Source organism: Gavia stellata, chromosome 10 (genome assembly GCF_030936135.1).
Source record: "Gavia stellata isolate bGavSte3 chromosome 10, bGavSte3.hap2, whole genome shotgun sequence".
NCBI lineage: Eukaryota > Metazoa > Chordata > Aves > Gaviiformes > Gaviidae > Gavia > Gavia stellata.
Genome location: NC_082603.1, coordinates 18057313 through 18080914, shown reverse-complemented (window position 1 = coordinate 18080914; position 23602 = coordinate 18057313). Strand labels below are relative to the sequence as shown.

The window sequence follows — 23602 nt, the reverse complement described above, 5'->3', positions numbered from 1 at the left end:
TGTGATTTTTACTTTACCAGTTTGAGAACTGTTCTCCTTTGAAACATTCCAATATTTTTCTTTGTAATCCTGGAAACAGCAAGGTCAACAAACAAATATTTAATTACTTTTCAAAATAAGACAATATACCTACAATTCCATAAATTAGACATCAATTTTGTTGTTATCTACTCTATGCAGCAATCCAGCTATTGGTAAATAGGTATACAACAGAAATCTTAACTGGATTTGAAGGTGTCGCTCTGTAAAAATGGCTGTTAACTTTTTTCCCCCAGCACTTGCAATGTATTTTGTTTATATGTTTTACAAAATGCCATCAAATATTCCAAGAAAGGGCTTGACATCATTGATTTCATCATCAAGAAGATATCTAATGAAAATTAAGCAAACAAAAAAATTAGATTAGATATATCAAAACCTATGAAATCAGGAACATTGTACAAAGTATAGTCAAAAGCTACCAAGACAAGCAAAATAATTTTTGAAGTATTTTTCTTTCTAAGAAAAGTTAATTGCTACTATTATTGTGAAAATTCATCTTTTTATAATGAATGTTATAAATTAACACATTGCCTAAAGGTCTGTGTTCCATGAAGAACTAAGCACTGGAACACTGAGCCAACAGAAAAACATACATAACTTTTTATTACCCGGGATACACTTCTTTTTCCTCTTCTTTTGTGAAAATAAAAAAATCCTCTTTTCTAGAAGAGTCTGAGATTATTTTTGAGATCGAAGAACACTGTACGTTTTTCAGCTCTTGGGAAGGATCTGAATGCTTTTTTTCTTCAAAACTGAACTGCAATGTAAATGTTAAAAAGTGTATATGGTTAAAATAACTAACCAAAAGAGAAACAGCCAGATTGTTGTAGTATGTAGTACAGATATTTATATTGATATTATGGTATTTGACAAAGACCAAGCACACGATAAATTTAATTATATACCGGATGACTTGCAGAATCACAATCAAATTGAGTAAATAGTTTTGAAGTCATGCTATATAAAGTAAATTCAAGTCTTAGTTCTTTGAATCATGAATATCACACTGAACACAGGATGCATGCGTGTTTGGACAACACAGAAAGGTTCAGAAATTCAGTATGTCCAAACTGATTCATAAGTCAGATATGGTAAATATATTTACACATGAAATACTCTAATTATAGGAAATTCTGTTATTGAAATAGTTTTACTCACCGTATTTATATTTCCACTCTGTACAGATAAATTCACTTTTGATGTGCTGTTAACCACAGAAAGAACCGAGTTCTGAATATTGGTCTCATCTTGTAAAGTGCGTGAACTGAAAATATCAAGTTGAATAATTTAAGTATTTTTACAGAAGTGCAAAATTATTTACTTTTCAGTTCAGGATTTTCTATTTATTTCCCTCCAGACTTAAAAAATTGAAATAATTCAACAATTCATACCTTTTAAAAGTTGAAATTTCACTCACTTTTATGAGTGAACAACCCTCTATACGTTTAATTATACAGACACATGCGAAATACAGACAATATTTTTAACTGAATAAAATTGTAATAAATCATATAATGCTTACTCTTTTGAAATGTCATTTGTGGCTTTGCTTCTTGTATACTGGCAAAGTGGTTCACACTCATCTGGAATTTGAAGGCAGGTATTTCCATGTTCCATATAAGAATGAAAGTTTTAAAAACTGAGTCACAAAACAGCCAAAACCCCTTGTAAATATTTTACATAATATAATAAATAATAGTTTGAAAATTATTCAAATGTCTTAGCACTTGAAATATTTCTTCTGTGGGTTTTGGGCTAATGTAAAGATAAGCAGAGATAAGCAGTCAGATAAATTAATAAATATGCAGTTGCAGGCCATCGAAAATATTTTTAATTATGACTTTCTCAACTCTCCCTTCTGTATTAGATTTGTCTCAATATAGGTGACATTCAAGGGAGAGTAATAAACCTGGCAGTCAAGTCGATTAACCAAAAAAATTTCAGGTAGTTCTACTCATTGTATACTATAATAAATTATTCTCAAATAATAGCCTGTAAAATAATTTGTATGTAGGAAACAAAGAATTTTGTTAAAATAACCTTACCTAATTCTCTACTGGCAAAGTTGCTAGCAAATACTAATTTCTCATCATCAATATCATCCCAAACATCATCTCTCCATTCAAAGTCCACATCCAAAGCATCTGAAAAACAAGATCTGCTTTTATCTGTATCAGTCAAGTTATGCATTAACGATTTTTAACATTTTTTTATGCCATTGTCTCTTGGCTCTTCTCACTCACAAACACTGAATGCTTCCAAGAGAAAGCTGTAATGCATTTGTAATGGACAAGCACAACAAAAACTGTTCTATGTTTTATGACCAGTTGTTCAATCTATCGAAAGGAGGACTGTCACATATGCACTTTTTCCTCAGCATTATTTTGAGAAAAGTTATACTCAGTGTAGATTCTAGAAAAACAGGCCTTATAAAAATGACTGCAATTTCATTCTTTCCCTTTGTCAGAAGCATTGTTTGATTCCAAATTTAAAACTTTTAATTCAGTCCTTTCTTCTCTCCACAGTTTTCCAAAACACTCTGAATGCTGTCTTCCTCCCATACATTTAATGCCTAAGAACTAGCCATGACAAACACATTTTCAAGCATTGTTGTTAAAATTCTTAATTAAAATGTGATAGTCAATGCTTTAAAATACTTTTTTTCTGGTGCAAAGACAACTTTCCTGTTTCCTCTCTTACTCTCTTTCCCTTTTGTTTGTTGTATTCTCTCTTTTCATCACTAATCCAATTCTCTTTGCTTATTTTTTACATTTCTTTTCTGCCATACTACTATCCACCATCAGACAGTGCTGGAATCTTCGTTCTGTTGTCATGGCCCTAACATGCCTAAGAAACCTTTACCCAGATCTCCTTTTCAATACAGGGGGAACAGGACAGGCTCAAATAAAAAGTCCTGTTCCACAGACACTGGCAACACCAGGAGGGCACTGCTATTGGAATTTTGGATGTGCACAGTCAGCATGGTGCATTATTGCACAGACACATAGATTAAATAAATTATAAGTTTAGGTTACTACAATTTCACAGTATATTCTTAATTACCTACATTTTTTTTTGTATGGAATGGAAAGATACCATATTAGAGATGCAGTTAACCCTATAAAAATCATATGAACTGATGCCTTAGTTCATTAGAACTATTTTTGGTGCATTTTTTGAAATGCAGCTGGCCCAATCAATATGGCCAAGGTTACCTTTTCTGCTGTTATACAATGTAGATGGTTTTTAGTGAGCAATATCTACTACGTCCCCTTGATCCTGTATGATTTGCCTCAAGATGTTCTTGAGCATAGACTATAGCTATACTGGAATATCCATCTGTCTTCCCATGACTTCATTCTTTTAACACAATCACATCATACACTAACTGCCTGCCCCCCGCCCCCCCCAGCAACTGATGATATGGCTATGCAACAGTCTTCCATCTTAAGACTAGGTAACAACTATAGCAGGTAAATTAGTATGGCAGGAAAATACTAAACATTAATTTAAAGGAATAGGATTACAATCCCATCGTCAAAATATTAAGTAAAAATGAAATTATGCCATATAGCTGCCAACATTTACAGCAGTATAAACTGAAAAACGTTTCAATTCATTTCAGCATAGTGTTTCTTACATGTCTGAGTACGACCTAAACACTGGAGCTGATACTTACTAGCCAAATTAATCAAAAGCTGATTCACATCAATCTCCTGTCACCAAATACAATAGTCAAAGGCATGCAGTGAGGAGAACATCATAGTTATATACTGATCATGAAGACTGATCATTTAACACCAAATGTAAAAACATCTGTGGCCTTCCCAGTGGAAGAGAAACAGAAGGACGACATTTTTTTCCAGACAGAGATGTTTTACCAGTTATTCAGTTACTGAATGGTCACATTTTGTCAACTACCAAACAAAACCTCATACTTCACTAACTTCTTCCAGCAGAAAGGGAAAAGAAGAAAATGTACAGATATAGGGGTAAAATATCTCTTGTATTACAAGTGGCTTCAGTGGAAATACATTACAGTTGTACCTTTCAGGAAGTATTTATAGATTTGGATCCTCATATATTTGATTTAGTCATTACTGTTTTATTTAAAGGTACATTTAGATGCTTAGATCTATGTGAGAAGTTCTTACCAATACCATAAAGAAAGCCAATTAAGGCCACTCTGTTTCCCTATACAGTCAGTGTTCTATAATGCTATACTGGTTGCTGTAGTGATTTCAGCAAATTTGAGTTTACAAGTATATTCAAATCAAAATAGTGAAAATCATAATTTCAAACATTAGCAATAACTTACTACTCTTTCCATAATTCCAGGATTGCAGTTGTTTCTGAGATCCTCCTAAGCTATTAACATTATCTACCTGGTCCACTGAAGGTGAAGAAGATGTCTGTTTATTGCTAGACCTAGTAAAAAAAAAAAAAATTAAAAAAAATCAGTGACATGTCAGTAGAACAGTTGCAGAAAGTTGCAAAATAATTTTATTCAGAAAACAGTTTTTAGTTGTTACAACTTAACATACTATCTAAAATAAAACAGATTTCTTTTTTGTTACTTATATTAATCAGTACCTTGGCAATGCCGGCAACAAAGATTTAGGTGTAAAAACAAATTGTTTGAGATCCACATTTTGAACTTGATTTAACATCTGCATCTAAAGAAAGCAAATTATTGTAACCAATAAGACACATATTGAAAACCGTTGTTTTTTAACAATCTTAATGACATCATTAATACTGTATCAAGTTAGCATAATTTTTAAAGATCATATATAAAATCTTTCTGATGTCTGCTTATCTAAAGCAATCAGTTAAAAATGTTTGAATTACATGCTTCTAGCGGAGTTCTCTGAGTACTCTGGCAAAGCCAGACTGGTTATCACTAACTCTCATCTGTATTAGCTATAGGGTAAATCATTCTCTATTGCAAACAAACAGGCAAACAGAACTGTGAGGAGGAAATAAAACACTCCAATATCTCAAAAGCCATTCTTGCTTCAGAAAGAACTAGTTTAGTACTACATTCAAAGGGATAAAGTGTAAGCCATGAAATCTTTCAGAGGTTAAAAACTAACATGGTTGGTTTTCTTATAAACAAGTGGATCTACCTGTCAATGCAAAAAGATCTCTTAGGAGCATTACTCTGATAAATACCACTATTTGTTTTCATTCAAGTCACAATACAGTACCTTCCAGTGATGCCTCTGTACCTCACCCACCACAATCTATCAAATGCCATAGAAGTAAAAACAAAGAGTACATGCACAGAAACATGCAAACAAACAGCAGCAGAACCTCTCAAAGATTCCTGGACCTTTGGTACATTTGTACTTCTTTGCTTTTTGCATGCCACACAGAAAAGACAAACTTGAATGTTCACATTTAGGTACAAAATTCTCTCTGCAAACAATATATACAAAGACGTAACAGATTAAAATAAATCTATTCAATGGCTGACTGCATTCAAATGAACCTTTAACCGTTTTACTGGGGGTACAGATGAAATTGAGTTCCTGCTCCTTAAATCAGCTAGGTACAATGAAAACTTTGAATCTCCATTCATCTCAGACTTTGGAGGTACTCCAGTTTTACCTGAGAAAAGGAATTAAAATAATCTTCAGATTAGTTTAGAAGGGATAAATCCTAACTCTTTCCAGATCAATGGAAACTTTGCCACTAAGCTTAGTATCTTCTATTAAAAGATCCTAAATTATTTAACACACTAATTAAAAGATTTAACACACCAATACTTATATAAAAGTGTAACAAGCTTGACATTGCTCTTAAATCATATGCTAGATGTTCTGAAAAATATTATTAATCATTGTAGTGTCTATAAAAGTGTTATTGACAAAGCTTTTTATTATTGCTTTTATGACTGCATCATAGCAACAACACAGGCCTGACTCTCTTGCTTATATTGCTTCTGTTAATGTAGCCATTGGTATAAATGAAGCTATTCTAAATTATATTTGTCTAAAAGTAACAGAAACAGATTTAATGAAACTCACAGCAGTCATGTCCACACACATCTTTATTTTTACAGCGATGGTTGCATTCTCTGTTTCCATATATCTTGTAAGTAATCTCTTGTTTAGATTGGCCTCCTAAATGAGTATAATACAGAAATGCTAATTTTTTATTTCATATGTATTGTTGACAGAGTACTTCATGCACTAAAAGATGAGCTAGAAGTAATCTGGGTCACTAGAATTTTGCTGCCTTCAACAAAACTTTGGCCTGCTCAAACAATGTAATTGGAAAGAAATAATGCTACCGAAAAACAGAGGCACTTCCACATTCCCAAATTCAAACAGTAATACTAGATACCAAACACCCACGATTTTTCGTACTTTTAAATTCATCAAAGAATTGCACTGTAGTACTTGACAAGCCGAAGCAGTAGCATTGTATTTTTATTACACTTGAGAAAGAAACACTATGGATAAATAAAGATTAGCGCTCTACTGAAAGCAAAATTAAATTTTCTGTTGACTTTGGTATTAGCCAGATCATGTGATCTGACCGTTTACCTGGATCTACTTTTGCTGCTGGCAGACTTTGTGGTGAGCCATAATACATATCAAGTGAAGACTCCGCTTTCAGTTTTTCATTTGTAACTACTTTGCTTCCCACTGTTTTTGGTGTTAAATAAAAGGCTGTATAGGCTTGCTGTATATCAAGGCCAACTTTGAAAAAAAGACAAAAATATTTAAAATGGCTATAAACTGTTTCTAAACTGCTGATTGCCTTCAGTTTTCTAAAGAGCTTATGAAAGTATAAACGTTACTAAAAGATCATAGAAATTTGTTAAGATAATGTACCATTAAAAGCACACTATTATATGAATGGATTCTTTATGACTGAGATTTAAAAAACCACACATTTTCAGAATTAAAGACACAGTTACTAGGTGAGTAACAAAATTAGTCCCTTTAACGGAATTTTTCTGTATTGTTTTAAAACTACATTTATCTATGGCTTTGCACTGCCAATATAATTTTAACCTTAAAATTGTACTACAGTCTGTGTTACAGGAGTATCAGCAGCTCTGTATTGGCAAAGGCCTAAAATGGCTATGTTGATATTACTTTTGGAGTTGAATGCTAATAATGGTTCTATTTCTAATTAAACCAAGATTCATATGAGACTATGGGAAACTCCATTTGTAAAAAGAGTACTTTTGTCTTATATTAGGCAAATATTGCTGGAAAACCAGACAGGCTTTTAAAAAATGAGAGATTTCCTTCAAGTCTGAAACAAGCAGACTTTAAAATAAGCAGAGACTACGAAGACCTGCTTTTAGTCTAACTTCAGTGTTACCAATTTCAGAGAAATTAACTGTTGTGTTGAGTTTTACCAAACTCAGTACAACTTGTATATAGCGAAGTAGTAATAAAAGGACAATTTTTTCTTCATCTCTGTTTGGTTAGAAACACCTCCTTTCTCCTGAGCCACAGGCTTACCCATAGAAATACAGATTATTCCAGGCTTGATTATTGTAATAGTTTCAATATTCAGTGTTCATCATGGAAGCACCCAATATACTTCAGTTAATCTAGCACACAGCAATCTTCTTTACAGGTGGGGCATGATGACAGAATTTAATACAGCCAGTCTATTTTTAAATTGTATTTCAAAGTTCCATGTTTCAAGGTCATCACTGTTTCTTCTCATCTGCTGCTATAGTTCCAATTCTACGGAAATTGACACTGAGGGGACCAATGTTTAAATCTACACACATTAAGGCACAAAATCTTCCACTGTAGAAATTTCTTCCTACTGAAGTGGAGACAAATCCATATCTAACACTTTTTTATCATAATGCAAAACCTAACCATTCACAAAGACAGCTCTTCCCAGCATAAATAACTTATCAAGCTGATAGGTCATCCCTATTGAAAGTTAATTCAACTTGAAGGCGAAGGGCAAAAAAGAATCCTAATCTGTATCAACAGCGCAAAATACTATCACCTAGTATATGCTAGTAAATGAAACAAACAGATATGTAAATAAGACTATTAGGTAATACTCAACCCAGTAAAAAACATGTAATAGAATTTTGTTTCTGGATCAGTTCATTTTATTATACTTTTGGCTTGATATAAAGTGTTTTAATAATTTATTCAAAATTCTTATGAAGTTGTTTGTAAATTAAAAGGAGACCAATCAACCTACCATAATCAGAACTAATTAAATTTATACTAATGTCCTCTGATTTAAGAGCTCTTTTCACTTCAATTTTCTTCATCCAATTTCCAGTTTTGAGCAGCACAGAATCCCTGTAATGTATCAGTAAAGTTTTGTTAGACATGGACAATGAAAACAAGACTGTATACTATGGCATCTGTAACCAAGTGAAAGAGCCTTTATTTGATCTTAGTTCTTGGATTTTGCTTGATAAGTGGCCTAAGACTAATCTTCCAGTAATATATGATTTATACCCATAAGAGGGGCAGGATCCTGCAGATCAGTTTCAGTTCTGCCAAAAGTGCCAGATTTCAGCCAGAACCCCCGTAAAGGTCACGCAGTTGGAAAAGATTTTGTTTCTGTTTCCCCATTTGCTCCAAGCATATCTTAGCCAACTGGAGAATTTAATACCATCTCTGAGTGAAAAACAGTTTTGACAATATGATATAATTAAAGAAATACAGCTAATAAGAGTAAGTAACAACTTGAGAATGTATCTTTTTAATAGGTATTTTACTTATTTGATATTTATGTGGAAATTATTGACTTCCATCATATGACGTCAGTGTTGTACAGATATTTACACATACTCTCTGTACTGACAAGCACACTGGCATGTTTTGGGGGTTTTTGAAACTTGTGCGGCATTTTAAATGACAACAGTGACTGGAAAATGCTGTAGGATACAGAATAATTTTGTATCATTTGGCATCAGTAGAAAGTATTGCAAAAACTGCAAGTCACAGAAAGGATTAAAAGCCAACACCTTTAAAAGATGTGAGGCAAAAAAGCCTGATCATACATACATAATTTTCTGATTAAAAATGACTTGGTTGTCAGCATCTCCTATGACCAATGTAACATAGTGAAAGTCTGTCGCTGTTCTCTTTGTCTGTAGCTGCTCATAGTTTGTTAATTTGACGGTTACTAAGATTTCAGCCAACGTATCACTGTATTTTGGAAGCTAGGAAAAAATGATATAGAAGATGACGTAACTGCTAAAATATGCTAAGTAAAATACATGCCCTTCCATAAATTTTTAACTGTTGATACAAGCACAAAAGCTTCATTCAAGCAATTTCAATTTGTGGTAAAATTTTTATTTGTTGTTCTGAGACACTATTATACAATACTAACTTGCCCATAGCTGAATATCCTAAATTTGATTAAGTATTGAGAATAAAAGACAGTCTACATTAAGCCCTTGAAAAACTCTGCTCTGTTCAATGCAAAGAGAAAGATGCAAGAGGAAAACTAGGTATATTTTGGCATCCCAGCATTCCTTTATAAGGTATTTATAATTGTTAAATCTTTCTTCTGTGAATAACTTTAGAGATACTCATCTGGTATTATGTCAAATGAAAAACTGAAATAGAACTGATCATTATAACAATAGTATTTCACACATTCATTGAGTTTTTAACTTCAAAGGTAGCTTTGTACAGCCTCACAAGACACTTTAAGGCTATTTTTCACATTTTGTGTTTCAGAAAGTTAGAGCGGCTATGTGATCTGTTTAAAGAGAAAAAGCATATCAGAATGTCAAAGCTCTTGATTGCACATGGAATTGCACCCTTCCTTTGAAAGGGCACCAGCTAGGTTAACATAATAATATACTGTTTCTCTGTATTCCTAAGTGTGACACAGAAAATAAGCATGAGTTAATGCTTCTCCAGTAAGTTTTATATGGATGTTTTTCTGTCTCTAGGGTTTGTTTATATTCAAGACAGAAGAGACCTCTCAGACTCACATATAATGCTAGAATGTAGAATATACTGGTTTGCATCTGGAACATAAAATGCTATTAAAGGGAATGTCTATTCCAAGGCTCTCCTTCAATGTTTAAGAGTTTGATTATACATGCTAAGGTGGAAGGAGGCCACAATATTGTGTAATCTTCTATCAGCAAAGGCTCAAAATTTCTTAAAGTCAGTACTTGCTCTTTCATTCAGTAATAACCAGCATAAAACAATAAAATAAATAGAAAAGCATTTACCTGTTCAATGTCAACTTCGTATTTTGGAAGGTGCAAAACAGATTCTTTTATCTGGTTTCCAAACGGAGGATGTCTGTTTAAAATCTGCAAACATTTAATTTGATTTCTGATACATTCAGCTAATGAGAGATGCCAACAGAAATGTAAATCCAAGGAATCAAAGTCACCAGAGTAATTATGCTATCAACAAAATCCTTTCTCACTCCTGGTTCTCTACTGTCAGTGATGTCCAGAATAGCAACATAACCAGAAGAAAATTCCAATACTTTTTCATGTTGCTACCACTTCTGTTCAGGTCGCAGCCAATGTACTAGCCAAGGACCTCAAAACCTGACTACTCAGGTGTTGTATGACGTGACTCTTCTACGTTGCCCTAGCTTTAGTCAAAACAAAACAAATGACAGGAAAACTGCAAAAGGGGCCAAAAAGAGAAATCAAATTCCTGAAGCGAAAAAAGAAAAACCCAGGTAAGATTAATTTCCTTTAGAAATCCGTCATATCTTCCAGAACACTGGAAAAACAGTTTCATCAGAAAAGAAGCTAAGAGCCAAAGAACTTGTCTTTGGGTAAAATCTAACTTCCCTAAAATAAGAAGTGCTTTATAGATGATTCAGATTAATTTCATTCCATGGCTATCTTTAACTAAAACTAGCAAAATGGAAATTCAGGATGCTCATCATTAACATACATCAAGAAAACTGTAAATACATATTCCCTTTTACATTTTTTCTAACACTCCTTAAAAGGGAAATGCATATTGTCCTTTGTTTCAAACCATGTTAATGATTAAATTCTACATAATTAAGCAACTACTTTCCAAAACCAGCCAAATCAGTGAAATCATCCACATTAAATTTGCTAGAACAAATCATCAGACACATTTCAAAGGAAAAATAGCAGTAGCCACGTATTTTTTTTAATTCACTAGTGTAAGTGAATAAATGAGTGAAAGCACTCAATTTTGCTGGCAATCATATAGCAGATATGTATTAACCATACCACTTTTACTGGTAACAGTATTAAAACTCAATATTTTCCTTATCCTATTTATCGGCGTACAAAATAATACATTACCAATTCAAGTTCCCTTGCATTTGTGTCTTCTATTTTTTTAAACGATGTCAGCCCAGCATTTACCATAGCGTTTGACAGTGATACACCTGTGAAAAATTTTTATACTGTTTTATGAAAAAGTTTTATACTGTTAAATGACAATCAGTAATCTCAAAGTATTGTCAACAACTGCATGACAGCAGGTAAAACCAAAGCAGAAATAATTTTATAGTATATTTGTCCCAGCTTTTTGCCCAGCAAATCACTAAATTTCTTTTCAGTTGATTAAATATTTTAGTATTATTTAATTTCAGTTATCCATTAGTAAGGAGAAAAAGAAATGCAATACAAATCAAACGTGAAAACATTCAGTATTTCAATACTGACAATTTTAGTTATATTTTCTAGCATAAAACAGATTTTAGATCAGTTTCTACAAGAGTCAAGAAATGCGTTCTTTATATATATGATGAAAAACACATCACACAGCATTCTTTGTCTCAGAAATGTCTTCCCTATCCAAGGAGTTATTTAACTATGTTAAAGTCATAAGGATCTCAATGTTTTTGAGCCAGCTAATAATGAAATTCACTCAAAAAAAATTATAATAATCTTCTAGGAGTCTTTGTAGTTTTAGCAAAAAATTTTCCCATGGCTTTATCTGCCACAAAAGCACACTGTCAGGGAATTCCACATACAATATTATTTCTCTTTGTGATTCTCAGTTCTTTCAAACTTCCAGTGACATTTAGAGTCATCACAGCACATGAAAAGACATTTCCCTTACGTGGAACTACAGCCTACTACAATACCTGCAGAAATTTTAGATAAAAGATAGTACCAAATACCTAGAATGAGTATGTGGATTCTTCATACATAATTCTGTAGAAACAGTAAAAGAGATCTGAAAATTAAGTGGGAAGTACTGGTAAAGAGTTTGCTTGCTTTATATATATATATATATATATATAAAAATATAAAAAGAGTCTCTCAAGAGACTCTTAGGTTGCTTCTTGGAAGACGTTACAGCAATCTTATAAGAAAAGACTCATTTCAACTCAAGAATGTAATGATTTAGAGAAACAGGAGACCTTTCATCCTTTTATGTGTATTTGAACACCTTTTGGGTCTGACTTAGGGAAAGCATCTCCTACCATCTCCCCTCTCCTTTGCAGAAGCTCTGCAAACAGTCTGAAGACTCTCACTTACTACTTCTGTAGCTACTTCAGTTAGAACTGTTGCCTTGTTTCTTTATAAGTGAAGCTGAAAACTAGTTCTTTTGTCCTAATTCCTAAAATGCCAGAAGGGTTTCCACCAGTGAAGAAAACACGAGATATAAATAAGACTTTTTCTCTTTGTCGTTACCTATTTCTGACCCAGAAAAAAATGAAGGTCGAAATCAAACTGAACAAGTAGTAAAGGTAGTAAAATCCTGTACAGCAACTGATCATTATTCTGTCTGTCAGAACAAGCAAACAGAAATCAAGCATATCATACAGCAACAAGAGGGAGCATCATTACTGGACAAGAGTAACAAACTGAAATAGTTGTAGAAATGCAGTAAGAATTCAACTGAATCCTCAATCTCAGTAAGGCCAAATATCAGTTAAAGAACAGTCAACTCTTAGAAAGGAAATACTGATTACTAAGGCTTTTTTAAGATTCAAAAAATAACATACTGAGATAAGAGTTTAAAAATTAGAGATTTCTGAATATGTTAAATGGTATCAGTAAATTTCTGTGAGCTCAAACAATTCACTTAACTTCACAGAGACATAGAATAGGCTTAGCTGCCATAGCATGACAGAGGTCAAGAATCAGACATTGTAATATAGGCATCAATTCAGTATTTGATTCAGGAAAAGAGAGTGAACTGTCAGCAGATGGCTCAAAAGAAGCCTCTGAGCAGAACAAATGGAACTTTGAAAGTTAGCAATGCTCTTGCAGCATGTTACAAAGAAATGACAGCATCGGGAAAATAAAAAAAAAAAAAAAAAGGAAAACAGGACAAAGATATGTATATATAGCACTTCTGTTATTTAAAATCTAAAACTGACTTTATTCTATTGAACAAAGTGTGCAGGAAAGGATTTGTCGACACTGCAAGTGCCACATTTATTCCACTCATCCTAAACCCCTAGAAATGCTGAACATGAGGCAGACTCCTCAGATGACCGTGTGCACATCAGCACAGATCCAAAAGTAGTGGAAATGGGTTCCCACCACACTGTACTGTGCTGCGCACAAACTAACAAGCCCTGTCCCTTGCTCTGAATTCACATGAATGAAGCAATACAGCTTCTGCACCTGAGCTGGCAAGGTCTGTAATGTGCTGTACCACGTGGATCTTCTGGCTTAGCTATTCTCTAATTTGGAGATCTCTGTACTATACTATTCTGTACAGAGTAGATGTGTCTTTAAAGAAGAAATACAGAGAACACTGCAGTGAATTCTGAAAGCATGAAGGTATGGTAAGACCAGACATCAAAGCAGGATGTAGGCTATACTATTACCTCAAACAAGTATAACTACATTTTTGTAATACAGAGGACTCCAAAATTTCTGAACTCCTTTTCAATTAATTATGACAAGTCTGTACTTCCATCCAGAAGTTCATCCAGTAACAGGATACACAGTGATAGGAAGATTATTAGAAACTTGTGATCCTTATGTGTATAAGAATCTCATGCACAGTAGATTTATTTCTATTTCATGACCCTATCAGTGTCAATGCAAATGAAAGGGCTTTCATGCATATGAGTAACAGGAACTACAGTGACAGCTGTTTGGAAAGGAAGGCATCCCCTAGTCAGAGATAAGCAATCACACAAATGTGGAATATGCCCAAGATACTGAGATGAACGTTAAGAAAAAAGAACAACTCTGAAATACTTTGAAAGCCTGAAGAAAATTACTAAATGGATTACTTCTACTTTTATCATGACAGACTATTCTGACAACTGTGGTACTCAATTGTGGCAAATGAGTAATTAGGAGACTCATTTAATTATGTAACCAGACACCCCAGAAATTAGCAGGCTAATTATGAGTTTTCATTCTGTATCAGATTACACCTTTATAATTTCTGACTAGTACCTACCAATTTTTTCCAATTGTTTAGACACATGAAGTGAATTTTCCCAAAGTTTGCACCTGAAACACTTTGCTAAAATCAAAGCGTTTAATAAAGCAGAAAAGTTGTTCTTACATGATGCCAGAAAGTCAGATAACCCTGTAAAAATAAGATTGACTTGTATTAATCAAATATAATGTAGCTTATTATTATATGTACCAAAAAGGATTAGATTTTACCATACATCTAGTAACTCTTAAGCCATTTCTAAATATTCTGCCAGTATCTTGTGTCAGAGTAAAGTCTTGAATAGGAATGCATCCTAGCTGAGCCTGAATAAGACTGGAAAAAAAAGTATTTTTTGGTATATAAGCCATACCGTAAGCAAAATATAACAACATAAAAGTTTCTAGTGGAAAACAAAAGAAAATTCAGAATAGAAACAATGAAATGCAAGATCTGGTCCTCTATAAAATGTTACAAATTTTAGCAGGGACTTCAACAGCCATAAAATTACAGCTTTTCAATAAAAAGTAACAACACAATATAATATTTACCAGTTTATTTTCATTTCTCTTGTTTTTATCTTCCCCTCCATTGGAAACCTATGCATGAAAATACACATATTTTCTGCTACTCATGTTATTTATTGCTAAAAAGATACTTTCCTTTCTCAATGTATTTCTTTTTTATACCTGATAGTTATTTTGTCCTTGTCTTTATTCAAAGTGTTCAATATTTTCTTTTCATTTGTTCTTAACTTGACATCCAGAAATTCTGTGCAGTTGGAGATCATTGTAATCTGTTAACAATTTAACTTTTTTATTAATTGTTTTTCTTTGCCATTTTTTCTACCACTTTTTCCAACTGTTTTGTAATACAATCCTTTTAAAAATTTTTTATTGTCTCAACACCAGGACCATGAAAAGATGGTCAATCAGTTCTTTCTAATACTGACCAACTTTCTTTCATCTTCCTATAAAGGCTATTATATAATAAAAAGGGGAAGATTTTTCTTTCAGTTTTTAGATTACTATTCCACTTGAAATTATCCAAAAATCAACTACACTGCTAACACTTTATGACATACGAGGCAACTATAAATAGTTTTTGCTATCTGTTATGTATTTCACTTTACTTCTTCATACTTTAATAACAAAGATAGCCATAGGAGAACCGGCATTCCATTTTTTCATGGCTAATGTGTTCTACCATAGCATTTGCTTGAAAACAAAATGTCTTTTGTGACTTAAAAATAGCAATAACAACCTGTTATCTGACACAGGAAAATGACTTAAACCAGAAAGACAACATCATTCCTTTAAAAGTAAAATCTGCTCTGCATGCAACTGTTTTTTGCAATAAAAAATAACTACTAAACCACAAAAACAACAGTGTTTAATACATAAACAGAACAGCTTCAGTAACTTTATATCTTCATAAGCAAGGTTAGTGAGGGGAGAAAGAGTTGGAAATTGAACGATCTCAGAGTACAAAGCCTCAAAAATAATCCATATGGAATTTATTTAGATGTATTCTCTAAAACTTTATACTTTATATAAACAAAGCCTGAGCTCTTTAAAAGAAATAAAACTTTCTGCTTCTTATCTTTGATTCTGTTTAAAATCAATTGAACATACGTAAATTTTCTTTAAAAAGTTACATTACCAATTCATTTAAAGTCTCTGTTCCTTTAATTGTGAAAAATTGTTTCACTGTATCAAATGCAATATAATACCATGCCATTAATCTTCCAGTCTCTGTAAGAGAAGAATATACCTTAAAAATAAATATGCCAAGTATTTTTTTAGTGTATTTTTTTTAAGTCACAAAACTGAATAAATTTTCTTATTACAGGGCTCTATGAGATTTACCACCACTAACTCAGTATGTTATTGCCCCCAGCTGTCTGATGGATATTACTGACCCCATCATAGAGCGGCAGAAAGAAATATGTGTCAGTTACAGTTTTCTCCAATGGAGATGAATTCACACTAATATACCAGACTGTGAACTGTGGTTGCTGAGAAGCCAACCACCTCTAGCAGAGGATTGTAGAGAAGAGCAGGTATTGATAAAACCTGTCCTTCATTGCACTGTGTCACAGCCACTTATTCTATGATAATATTCTGTAATTTTCTCCTAATCTGCAACGAAATTTCCAGCAACAAGAGAAGATCTATTCATGGCTCAACATTAAAAGAATGAACTTCCATGATTTGTTAAAGAAACTTGCTCATATATTCTAGTCAAACAATCTCTCAAGATTCTACTCTCTGCTACATTTGTGTACTCCTATTAATGGGTCACAAGAATAGTTGTGACCCTTTGTAGTTCACTACTATCTCAACATCACTTCTGAAAATTAGTTTATTTAAAAGAAGTGTTACCTGTTGGTTTGAAATTATTTGCTTCATCCATCCTGATCAAATCAAAAGATGATAAATCATTTAAGTTCTTCAAACACAGTTCTGTCGACAAGTTGAAAATATATGTATTTTTAGTACATGCAGAAAAACTATCTCTGTACAAACCAGAAACATCATCATCAAATTGCAATGAATGTATACCAAAGTAATTCCACTGAACTCAAGTAAAGGTTTTAGAATATGAGTCTGCTTCTGCTAAAGTTGGTGGGTAACTTCTGCCTGGGGAAAGCTCACTCAAAGATATTTGATACAGGACAAACCAACTCTTTTGCAGGAAAGCAAAAGTAGCAAAGTAAAAGAAATTAGATGTATGGAATGTAGGCTGCCATATTCAATTCTGAATGACCGACCAGAGAGCCCACAGCAGTTATACAAAAGATTTCCGCTAGAGTGTTAACACTTAAATGGTTGAAATTTCAAATATCCACAGGTATTTCTGAATCCTTCGTCAGAAATTTTCATACTGTATAAAGTGCATTTGTATTGTCTTCACTAAACCTATTTAGTCAGGTATCTGCATGAGGATGACCAAAGTGTTTTGGTTTTCTCTCTTTCAAAACCAAAGTAATTAAAAGGAAAAAATTACATTAATACAACGTTCAGAATTTAAAAGTAAGTTGGGAAGCACTCAAAGTGATAGTTCCCACAGCAACCAGAAATCATTCACATTGCACTTGCAATGTATGAAAACATAACTAACTATATACATTACTACAAAATATTTCATGTGTGCAGGGAAAAGTAGCTAATTTCTTTAAGAAATTCAAAAAGAGGTTGTTTTTAAGATCAGAGCACTTCAAGGAAATACAATCCACACCTAAAAAACATTTGTAAGTGAACCCTTCTACCCTAGTACTATCTGTAGAGGTGATTTCAAACCATGCCTTCTCCCATAAAGGCTTATTTAGGTAATAACATGCTTCATTCCCTCCATTCCTTTCAACCTACATTCCAAAAATAGAAATGTCCTGATCTAACAGACAGGAAAGAGTAGAAAACAATTGAAAGAACATATGAACTAAGTAACTTTTCTTACTAGTAAGTACTCCTTTTTTTCCCATCTGCAAGTCACAGTCAATGTCTCTCATATTTGGAGACTTCAAGCAGCAGTGTATATACTAAGTATTTTCCTGGACATGGGTCCTTGAAACCCTTACACTATAAACAGCCTCAGCATAGTTCCACCAAGCCCAACATCAATCACAAATTTTTCTACACAACTGTGTAAAATTTAATAAATATGTAAGTGGAGTTCAAGTATTGGCTCTACAAATTTCAGGGCATATATCAGTTTATGTTTTCACGTACCAGGCCTCCCTCCAGATATTTAAGTTCCATATAGTCTAGTATACAAATACATAAAATTATGATGGACATGAGGACTTTCACTGAAGAGAGAAAACTGCATTTGTAGATTTGCAGAATTCCATTTACAATCTTAGCAAGTAGTCTTTTATTAATACTTATTTTGGATCTACTAGAAAACTTACATTCAAATTAAAAAAAAAAAAAAGAGTTGTATGCTATTTTCATATTTATAGATGAAACGTACTGATACCCAAGCTATTTAGTCAGCTGTATGTTTTCTGATGGAATTGTAAATCACTAAAAAGCAATATTTTAAAAAAATTCAATAATTGGATTTTATTCAAGTCTTAGCAAAAAATGCCTCTTAAAAGTAGTCTTCCAGTAATTTTTACAGTATTACAAGAAAAACATGGTGCTGCTAGGTTTTTTTTAAATTTTTTTTTGGTATCTGTAAAGTCAGATACCCCATTCTCACATTACTGCTCACTTGAAGAGCAAGTGCAATTTCTTAATTATGTATTTGCATTCTCTTAGTTAAGCATTTGCTATTCATATGCAAATTTTAAAACTAAATTTAGAATTAAAATAGCAAAATAATTCTTAAGAGGATCTACTGAATCCATACATCTGAGATACGACTGATATTGTATAGAATGCTTAATGCATAGAAATCTTGGAAAGACTGCAAGTCTTCCCTTGACGCCCCTAAGCAAAATAATTCAATCCATAAGGGCCAAATTTCAGGTAACAAGCAAACAATACACTAGAATATACATCTCCAGTGCAAAATGTCACGGTCAGAGAGTGGAATTCTCAGATCACACCAATCCAGATGTCTGATTAGCAAATCTATACAATATGAGTATTGTGACTTACCTGTACAAAAATACAGAATTTAAGATTTGCTCCTATCCTCCAATTCACTGAGTCCACCACTAGACAAGATCTGCCACACTCTGGAGCTCTCTAAAATGCCTTTTTCACATTATGCATTTTTGAATGACCAATGTAAAAATATCGATCATAAAAAAAATAATGTGTTCCCTCTCTCTACCTGCTCTTTATTATTGCTGCCTAACATGCTATAATCATGCAATTTTAAACTGTTTCTGAACAAGGTGAAGATGTTTACATTTTACATCCTTTGTTTTCAAGGCTAAATTTATGATGAAGCGAAGATGACAATTTCTGAAAAGGGATTTTTTGAAAGTACAGTAACAGAAATTAATGAAAGCAAATGAAATCAATCAAAGGAAAATCAGGAAGAATGAAAAGCAATCAAAATTAAAGTGCTCTGTGTGTAGTTTTATTTCTGAGTATGTATATGGAGATGAGGTAAAGGCATTTAATTTTTTTCCTCTATACAAGAAAAACTTTTCCACCAGTCAAAATGTACTAACAGTGTTTCAAAAGTATTAATAATTAAGTAAAATCAATAGCACAACATAGTAAATTACATTTGTTCTGTGAATGGATCTATTGAAATACAATAAATATATAATAATAGATATATAGATGTAGATATATAATAAACATGGATGAACCTGCCCTAAAATGTAACATTTTACACTTACCTTGTAATTTTGCTTCAATTCCAACTTTATCCAATCCAGATGAAATACCTTCATGAAAAGACAAATGACTTTTTAATCTAATACTATGATATACCTCCTGCTCAATATCATTACCCATCAAAACTGATTTGCTGATTTTTGGGAGCCAGACAAATACCCCAAAGTGAAAAATTTTGTAAATAATTATTATACTGGGAACAGTCAAAAGCCTTACATAGTGCAAGTATCTAAGTATCAATAGGTGGTTGTTAGAACAGATGTGCAAAGGTAAAAGTTGCAGATACTCGTCTCTGTAAAATATCAGAGTCCTAGAAACTGCAGAAATGTCAGTGAGCAACTTCACATGTAGAATTTTCCTATTTTAGAATACAGGAAGCTACCTAAATTGTAACACCCATTCCAAGTACTAGATGTACTATGGTCCAGTCCCATCTATAAATCCTTAAAAAAAAAATTGTCTTCAGCAAATGCTCAATGACTTCATAATTAGGTGTAGAGCAAGTGGACAGGAACAAAGATATGGTCAGGGCTGGGGACCAAGAGGCTGTTCTGAACAAGACAAATTGCAGACACCAGCATTAATATTATTGAAACATTGTTTTAGAAAAACTATGAAATATTAGACAAATATTTTTTCTTAGCAGCAAATGACATTCAGCTCTGGAAAGTACATTATGGCTTGATTCTGCGTTAATACATGGTCCAGTGTATTAAGATCAAAAGAAATAGATCATTATGAAGCTGTAAATGTCATCTTCATCGTTTTTAAATGTTACACCACACTGAAACTCCTATTACTTAAATTAAAGCAACTGAAGCTGTCGTTCCTAAAAATGTTACAGGCCATATTACACATCTTGTTTTCAACCCCATATGAAATAATAGCCCATAAGAAAAGAAAACAAACAAATAATACGGCTCTAACACATCCTAGTGTCATAATTCAGGTCAATCAAGAAAAAAACAACAAACCATAATGAGTTGGATTTTTTAAGGCTCTAATGTACAAGAATGTTGATCGTATCCATTCCAAAGCTACAGTGACATCTGTGACAGTATGTAGCACTATTTCTGCATTTAAGTGCTCGACAAGATGCCTGTGCAAGCTAGCAAAAAAAGAAAAAAAAAAAAAGGTAAGTACATTTACCAGTTATTTGTACAAAAAGTACTAAAACTATTTTTGGGAAAGAAACAAAACAAACCAACCCCTTCCCCTAAAACCACAACAATTTTCTGGTTTTTTTTACTATCAACTCTTCACCTTAATCAGCGAAATCAATAGAAAACAGTAAAGAATATGTAAATAATCAATGATGTAATTTGTTTCTTATGGCTTAATGTCCAGCAAGCAAAAATAAAAAAACTCTGTCCACTGTGAAGTTTCACAATTACTTAAGAAACAAAGCTACATACATTTAAATGTTACAGCACAGTGTCGATATTTTGAATATATTTGGAAAATTAAACCTTAACAAAACGAGATGAGCAAATTTTCCTGCTTTACCCTTTAATGTTTTAACTTTCCTACATATTTCTCTTGATATTCTCTGCATATGAAGTGAATTCTGTCATCTGGTATTTTCCAGACTCTATCATCTAAAAATTCAGATACACAATCTGGGTCCAATTCATGCTTTTTGTCTTTGCAATATGTACTATTTCAGTTTCTTCAGTTTTCCAGCAGGAATCTACAACTATTTTTTTTTTTTTTGTAAAGTTTAAGATGTTCTAAAGAAGTTTTTAGCTGATAAAACAGAGGCTGTTAACTTCTGATTAGCTTGAATTAATTTTCCTTAATTTTTTCTTAAATTTCTTCTAAATAGACCAAAAAAAAACCCCCAAACCCACCTGAAAGAACATTCTATAGAAACCGTGAAACATTGCTACCATCTACATAGTCTTACAAAAAAAATAGTTAGTTACCTGCTCTCTATTATATCAGCACCATTTAACATCTTTACATACTTCTCCCTTGTACTCCAACGAGTCATAATAACTGCTGTAGCTGTAGTGTCAAACTGAAAAATAAAACCACAAACTGCTCTCTAGCTCTTAGCAAAAAAATTCCAGTTGAATATGCATCACATATCTGTTGAAAAAATTAAAACTGTTTTCTTAAAATCCTTGTTGAAATGGCTGTTGAATGCCAAGGCCTCTCTAACTTAAAGGCAAGTTCTAACTCATTTGGGTAGCAAGCAGGACTCAGGATTCCAGCCATTGCTGGCAGGCAGGTCAGTGCACCAGCCTATATGTGGTAATGTACATATAACAGACACATGTTGAGAAACAACACAAATATGAACCGTTTTTGACTTCCTTACAAGGTCCACAGTTAAGGAAAGGATTCCTAACCACATCCACAGAAAATAATTTACTGACATGAATTCTCATCAGTAATGCCCAAACATTAGAAAGTCTTGAATGAACAGTCAAGCCTTTTATAGTAATTTCTTACAATCTTCATCATCTACTCTCAAGCCACCTCACTTAGATTATTTTGTTTTGTAACGGAAAAAATACTGTTAGACTAATTTGTTGGTTTTTGTATGAGAAGATTCCTGACTTTTGCATTTTTTAGATCAGATCAGATCAGTGTATGTAATACTGAAAAGCAGATCTTGGTAAATACTTCAGGCCTTGACTTAGAAAGTTAAAGTGGCTTAGGATTCCGACTCACAACTTTAAAAAACTTGCTGAACTACAATCGCTAGTAAAAAAAAAAAAGAAAAATTAAAGTTAGGAATATAGGAATTTCCATACTAGTTTAGATCTTGGGTCCAGATAAAATACTGTCATGTACACAACACACCACAGTGGCTAATACAGGCAGCCTCTGGAGACAAACGTGGGGTAAGCTATCTCTTGTATTAGGCTTTATCTGTATTTCTAAAAATTAAAACACTTAAACTGTAAGATTTAACATAAATGATTCGGAGATTTCAGGAGCTGTAATTAAAATAATAATTTTTAAATTCTGCCTTCCCCCCTTTTTACAACTAAATGAATGTCTAAACCCTTTCTAAAATACAGCATTCTTGGCACCAGAAACCTCTTGTGGAAGCAAAATTAATTATTGCTTTTTGAAAGCAGTGTTTCTGACCCTCTCCCTCTACCCGACTTCTAACATAATTAGATGTTTTCTTGTTCTGATGTTATGAGAACAAAAAGACATTACTCTCTATACTATTCAATATTCCAGAATTTTTATCATGCAGTTTATAAATTGTTTGCCAGCTTTCTACTTTTCCTATAATCCCCATTTGTTATGCAACCCAAATGTAATCTTTAGATCTTTTTCCACAGCAAGGTGAAGCAGTACTTTTTAGTGGACAATACAAAAGCAATCAGATTTCCTTCTCAATTAAGAAGTTACCCAGGAGTAATTTAACTATTAACAACAACCCTTTAAAAAACAAATGCTGCAGTAAAATTGTTGGCATTGTAGTTTCTTTGCCAAGAATAGTTTCTACTGATCTGCCTATAGATAGCATCAATATAATATAGCATTAACTTACTTGAGGCCTTCCTGCTCTCCCAATCATTTGCAGAATATCAGTTTCACTGTACTCTTGGAACACTCCTCCAACATAGTGCATTGTTGATTTTACAACCACCAGGTGTGCAGGTAGATTGACTCCCATAGCTAAGGTGCTAGTAGTAACTACATCAGATTAAAGTACATTGATTGCAAGATGAACACCATTGAAATGTCTGGCAGACATTAAACAAGCAGCAAATAAGTGGCTAATTCTGATTCCTAAGAGCTCTTACTTTCTAGTGAAGTCAGTGAGCATTCTGCACCACAGAGAATTAGACGTAGATTACAGACATGTATTTGTGTAACAATTTCTGTGTATCTGGTCATCAACATTCATTTATTATCAAGTATTCTTCACAAAATTAGATCCCAGATATT

The 23602-nt window shown here is 33.0% G+C and overlaps 1 protein-coding gene across 1 annotated transcript in view; it reads right to left on the bottom strand.

The window, feature by feature from the left end:
- Positions 1-303: 303 nt before the first annotated feature.
- Positions 304-23602, bottom strand: part of HFM1 (helicase for meiosis 1) — a 39332-nt gene continuing 16033 nt past the window's right edge. Inside the window, exons 15-38 of the mRNA XM_059822072.1 lie at positions 23202-23347; positions 21610-21704; positions 20659-20792; positions 19687-19734; positions 16766-16846; positions 16044-16135; positions 15071-15177; positions 14933-14980; positions 14620-14717; positions 14403-14534; positions 11324-11409; positions 10250-10333; positions 9060-9217; positions 8242-8345; positions 6597-6752; positions 6075-6170; positions 5537-5655; positions 4636-4718; positions 4361-4470; positions 2088-2186; positions 1565-1625; positions 1201-1306; positions 651-799; positions 304-370 (exon numbers count right to left, since the gene is read on the bottom strand). Of these exons, the coding sequence (XP_059678055.1) occupies positions 304-370; positions 651-799; positions 1201-1306; positions 1565-1625; positions 2088-2186; positions 4361-4470; positions 4636-4718; positions 5537-5655; positions 6075-6170; positions 6597-6752; positions 8242-8345; positions 9060-9217; positions 10250-10333; positions 11324-11409; positions 14403-14534; positions 14620-14717; positions 14933-14980; positions 15071-15177; positions 16044-16135; positions 16766-16846; positions 19687-19734; positions 20659-20792; positions 21610-21704; positions 23202-23347 (2459 nt within the window). The remainder of the gene's footprint in view (positions 371-650; positions 800-1200; positions 1307-1564; positions 1626-2087; positions 2187-4360; positions 4471-4635; positions 4719-5536; positions 5656-6074; positions 6171-6596; positions 6753-8241; positions 8346-9059; positions 9218-10249; positions 10334-11323; positions 11410-14402; positions 14535-14619; positions 14718-14932; positions 14981-15070; positions 15178-16043; positions 16136-16765; positions 16847-19686; positions 19735-20658; positions 20793-21609; positions 21705-23201; positions 23348-23602) is intronic.